Source organism: Papaver somniferum, chromosome 8, assembly GCF_003573695.1.
Source record: "Papaver somniferum cultivar HN1 chromosome 8, ASM357369v1, whole genome shotgun sequence".
Taxonomy (NCBI): Eukaryota; Viridiplantae; Streptophyta; class Magnoliopsida; order Ranunculales; family Papaveraceae; genus Papaver; species Papaver somniferum.
The window spans coordinates 113,334,973-113,340,910 of record NC_039365.1 but is presented as its reverse complement, the minus strand read 5'-3'; the positions used below and the strand labels follow the sequence as shown (position 1 = coordinate 113,340,910).

Sequence of the window (5,938 nt, the reverse complement as noted above, 5' to 3'; positions counted from 1 at the left end):
GTACAAAATTGTTGATTGTTTGCAGCCATGCTCACAATCAAACTGGTAGCTTCCTCGATAGTTTTATTAGCCAATGCACCACTGTTAGCCGCATCAATAAAGTGTCTCTCATGCGGTAGTAACCCCTCGTACAAGTGCATGATGATAAGTTGTGGTGGTATCTGATGGTGTGGACAACTTGCCAATAATCTCTTGTATCTCTCCCAGTATTCATACAAAGACTCTCCAGTAATTTGCACAATACCACTAATCTCCTTACGAATAGATGTCTCTTTAAAAGGACGAAAATACTTATCTAAAATAGATTTTTCATTCCATTTCATGTGGTAATACTTCCGGGATAGAGACGGTATAACCAAGATTCTGCTTGGTCTACCAATGAGAATGGAAAAGTGTCATGTACCCGATATGATGAGAAGAGGTTCCCCTTATCCCACTCAGTGTTTGTATTTAGTAGTAGGCTTATTAGTAGTAAATAACTTATTAATGGGTGTCTTCATCATTCGTTAAGAGTGGTTTAGATGTAACCATCTGGTGGTATTGTAGCAGTTGGATCTATTGAGTAGAGTCGAGCTTTATAAGCTCAAGTTCTGTAATAGTTAGGGAAAGAAATCATTAATCAAATTATAACTTTGTTCTTCTTAGGCTGTGTTCTTTTGAACTCAGAGAGGTTTATCCTCAATCTATCCACCCCTCTTGTCATTGTACTCAGGTACACGACAATTAGTATTAGATTCGTTTCGATCCATGGAGTATTTTGCGTATCTAGTTAGGGAGAAAGCTGAAGCCTATCTCTATTTCCTTGATGTCAAGAGAAGGTATAATGAGCTACTTAACGATGAACCTTCACCATGTCGAAATTATCATCTTTCGCAATTAGAGTCTCTAATATCCTTCGCCAAGCTTAGGTGGGAATCAATTTAATTACCACCATCAGCGATTAAGGAGTTACAGTCAACCTATGGGGTTAACGAATCTCAACAGATTCAAGAAGAAATTCACTCTGAAGAACAAACAGCGGAAGAATCTGTGGGTCTAGAAGAAACAATGATTGAAGAGTTTATTGTGGCTGAAGAATTGATCGTTGATTCTTTTGATTCCACTGATGAGTTGATTCCATCGTTCTTCTTTGATGACAAAGAAGATCCAACCACTGACGAAGAAGAATATTGGATTCCTTCGTTTTTTTTTCGATGAAGACATAGAGGATTCAATAGTCGAATCAATTCTAACCAAGGTTGTGCACGTTGCAGGGAATGAGTTCAATAGGAAGAATCAGATCTTGAGTTCTCCTAATCCAGTAATTGGTGAGTGTTTTCCCATTATTCTCAATTCTTCTCATATCATATTTGATCCAGGAAATATTTCAAACTCATTAAAAGGTTTTGTTACTTAGCTGGTGTTTCTGAATTCGGTTTTGATTCAATTACTTCTTGTTCTTTTACATTATATGTTTACTCAATTTTAATGGATGAATTTGATATAAATTTTGTATATGAGCTGAATTCCAAGAATGGGTACTGGTCATATTCATGGTTTAGAGTTCAATTTGCTTGTATGTTGGATAATGGTAGTGTTTCTAGTACCACCTGGCAGATGTTTGTTCAAATGCTCCTCCTGGATATTGTATGTTTTGAGCACAATTTTTTTTTCAACCAATTGCCTACTGGGTTATTTTCTTGCCGTTGTTTCAAGTCAGCTGATATAGTATTTGATCGTGGCAAGTATTTCAGAAAATTGATTCTTAGACTTGGGTTTATATCCGATTATGGATATTCGGTACTTCCCCTGCGTGTTCATGATGTTGTACTTCATGTTGATGTGGGACTACTTGTTAAAAGGCCTGAGAGTGCAGTTTGTAATTTATGGGGTGTTAGAATTGATTTCCTTTTGCAGCTCAAAATGGGTGAAGTATTTGACCGTGGAAAAATAATTGAACTCATTATGGGGTACTCATATCTTGCTGGTAAATATAGATTATGTAATATGGTTGCTTCTCATTCGTTTATATCCCTTGTGTGTTTCCATTCAATAGCTGGATACCACTAAATGTTTATTCATGAGTTAGCTCTTGACAATGGGTATCAAGTAGACTTGGAGTTTACAAAGTTTATGGTGTTTTTGTTTCTTAAGAAGGGTGACAATTGTGATGGCAGTCAGCTGTTTGTGAATAGAGGTAATATAGCTCGATATGTATTGATGCTTCTGCGAATGTAATTGGGTGTAATTCAGATTGCTTATCAGTGGGTTGATCAACTGACTGGGAGAACTGGAGTTTTTTTTTTACTCTTGTTTGCCAGAGTGGGTGCTATTGGGCAGGCTGGTCAGTGGGGGGTTCAAATGCTTAATATGTGGGAAGAAGCCTCTGTTCTTTTCCAGCTGCAGTTAATTTGGGTCCCTTGCCATCAAATCTTTAGCACCAATTGTATAGCAGCCAAAGTAATATCTTCACAACTGATGCATTCTCTAGGTGCAGCTGATGCTTTTGTCGGATTTTGTGGTTCTCCTCCTAAAATAATTCTCATCCTTATTAGAAGTTGTTTTGAACAGTGGGGGTGTTATTGTTTCTTACAGAACATATTAGGTAACTGGTATGAAGTTAACTGGCATGATAGTGTTACACCGCAGGGACTACTTATGGGAGCTTCTACCTTAGCTAATACAGTGTCTACAGCGAGTTATCATGTGGTAGTTCTCATCAAGTCTACTCACTGGACATATGACAGAGGCATGTTGTTCGCTAGTCAAGAGAAAAAATCCGCAAATCTACTTCCACTCAATGCTTCAACCGTGTACGCTCATAGGTTCTATCAAGTGCATTTTCATGCTGCAGTTCATCCATTGTCACAACGTTGGCCTGGTGATGGTAACCTCGTGGAGTTTGTTGCGGAAGTTGAACTAATTCTTACTATAATGTTACAGGTAGGGTACTTGCGCTGGAAATTCATATTGGTTTCCGCTGCTTTCTGCAACATCGGAAATGGTACTAGTACTAATTATAGTAGGTTAGTGTTTGATAGAGGCAAAGTGCATCTCACTGAGAATGCACCTGATCTTGTTCCCCTGCATGTGGTTCTGACAACAGTCATTGGACATTTTTATCTTGATTGCAGTACCTTGTGATGATCCTTTATATTGTGTGTTGATGAGTATTCATGGGAATAGTCGAAATTCAAATCGATCTACACCAAGTTCCCTTGTCACTGGAATTTACATCTTCACATTCCTCCCGGTATTCAAAAATGTAGTGATGAGATATGTTGAGTTTCTCGAACAGTTGACGGTTACAACACAGCTTGCAGTCAAGAGTTACATTCGCAGTCAACATATGAGAGGTGGAGTAATAATAGTAGAGAACTTATCTTACTTTTTTATATCTGAAGCCAAAGCTGTTCACAACTATGCTGGAGCTCAGGAAACTTCCACCAGGGGTAGACAACACCGTACAAGTTCAGAGTGGAGCCTATGCAAATTGCAGCAGTGATGAGTCTCATTGCTCATGCCGCTTCTGTTAGTGTTTCCCAAGCTACGAATTTTGATGATTATGCACATGCTTACCCACATATGGATATCATGATGTACTCGATATGATGAGAAGAGGTGTTGGCAGCTTAGTTCTCATCCTTGGGGACAAGGATGTTTTCAAGGAGTGGGGAATGTCATGTACCCGATATGATGAGAAGAGGTGCCCCTTATCCCACTCAATGTTTGTATTTAGTAGTAGGCTTATTAGTAGTAAATAACTTATTAACGGGTGTCTTTATCATTCGTGAAGAGTGGTTTAGATATAACCATCTGGTGGTATTGTAGACGTTGGATCTGTTGAGTAGATTCGAGCTTTATAAGCTCAAGTTCTGTAATAGTTAGGGAAAGAAATCATTAATCAAATTATAACTTTGTTCTTCTTAGGCTGTGTTCTTTGAACTCAGAGAGGTTTATCCTCAATCTATCCACCCCCTCTTGTCATTGTACTCAGGTACATGACAAAAAGCTTGTAGGAAAGTTGTATCAGCATCATTGTCACTCTTTCTCATATTTCTTATTGTATTCTGAAATTGTTGGAGATGTTGATTAGCATCTTCACCAGGTAGTCCCTTGAACTTCGGAAGCCAGTGAAAAAGATTTGACTCAAATTCCACTGTGTCATTCAGAGTAATACACAGTGGTTGAGAATTCAAACATGGGGATGTTAGATCTCTCAACGTCCTCCTCTCCGGAGGTGGTGGATTTGCACCGTTCGTCATGTCTGATGTAGACGGTTCTAGTTGTGGTTATTGATGTGCTTATAACATTGTTGCCTTACGAGTTTGAATTCCGAACCTTGGGTAATCCCAATCTTTCGGTGCCATAGATTAAGTACCCGAAACCAAAAATCTAGAAAACGAAACTAAAAACTAATAAGAAATCTTAATACAAAAACAAAACTAATATAAATAACAACTAAAGCTACCGACTGCTCCCCGCAACGATGCCAAAATTTGATGGATGTCATAAGTGCAATCAAATTAAATCAATTATTTCCACACAATTAATTGGTAATATAATGGAAGCAAGGATCGTTCCCACGAAGAGCACTGAGTTGTAGTTGTCGAATATGTCACAAAGGGGGATTTGTTTTATATTTTAAACAAAATAAAATAATCAAAGAAATTAAAGTTTAGTTGTAAGAAATAAAGTGGGAGATGATCAAGGAATCCTTCTTCATTACTGAACACTCAATGAGTTAATATATTCATCTATTCGTCATTAATCATAGATTATTAACAACCGTAAGAAAGCAACTATCCTCTAAAATCCTTTAATCACTAGATACCAAAGCGCTCAAATACCAGATTTTATTCGTCCAAACCACCAAGTAGTAGCGCACTCAAGGTGTATCTTGGTCGAATGCTTTATGTTTTGTGACTTAGGTCAATCTTAGTAGTTAAACTCTTAGCAAAAGGTCTACTTTCTAGTGTTATTTCCATACGTGATCGCTCCAAAGAATCCCTCTACAAGGTTTCACGATTTCTATTTGTGTAGGGGTTATTCAAAAATTACATGGATATCCTAACCCTTTACTAGATTTAGATTAATCAAGAAACTGATTTAATTGGCCACCTAAAGCAATGAATCAATCAATCATAAACATTCATTATAGTAGAAACAAACGATAATCATATGAAGAAATCAAAATAGATTCATATATCAATTCAAATAAAGTTTAGAACTTTGAATTCATACTCAATCAATAGGTGTTTATCTACTCATGGATGTAGAAACATACATGGTATACATATAAGAAAAGTAAAGAGATAACTTTACGAAAGAGGAACCGCTCTGAAACCTTAGCTTTTGCTCTATGTTGTTTCTCCTCTTCAATACTTACAATTTAGTGACCCCTTGATATATATATTTCGACATGGACTAATACCTCTTTATATAGTTTTACATTACTTGTCCTTCAAGTATCTAAGTCGGTTCAAGAACCCGACCCTAAACTACCAAAAAAAGACCCAAAAGATAGTTCGTGAATTTTAGCCTTTATAGTTTTCAAACCAGTTTGTAAACCATATTTTTTTAAAAAAGTACAGGAAATTTAGTTTTCAAAACAATATGAAAACTCTTTAATCCACAAAATCATGGTTTGCAAACCGGTATGCGAACCCTATTGTCTTCGGTATTCGATAAACTTGTTTTGCCCATAACTTCTTCGACCGAACTCGGAATAACCTAATTCTTTTTGCATTCTCTTTGTAATTGAATTCTATTAAATATGATGATGAGAAATCCTTAATTTGAATGAGTTAAGCTTGGTCTTTGTCCCCTGTCTTGATTTGAGCACTTTTGTTCTGTTTCGTCGCACTTCTTCCACTTCTATTAGACTTGGAAACTTGGATGCTTGGAATATTTTTCTTCTTAGGTATTTTTAGCACCTTTCAGATCCTTTTTGGACAAT

The 5,938-nt window shown here is 36.9% G+C and overlaps 1 protein-coding gene across 1 annotated transcript; it reads left to right on the top strand.

Annotated features, from left to right (window-relative positions):
- The first annotated feature begins 676 nt into the window (after positions 1-676).
- On the top strand, positions 677-3,903 carry LOC113302665. Its single transcript, XM_026551613.1, has 2 exons — positions 677-2,922; positions 3,114-3,903. The coding sequence occupies exons 1-2, from the start codon at positions 2,341-2,343 to the stop codon at positions 3,144-3,146; spliced, it is 615 nt and encodes a 204-aa protein (XP_026407398.1). The 5' UTR covers positions 677-2,340; the 3' UTR covers positions 3,147-3,903.
- The last annotated feature ends 2,035 nt before the right edge of the window (positions 3,904-5,938 follow it).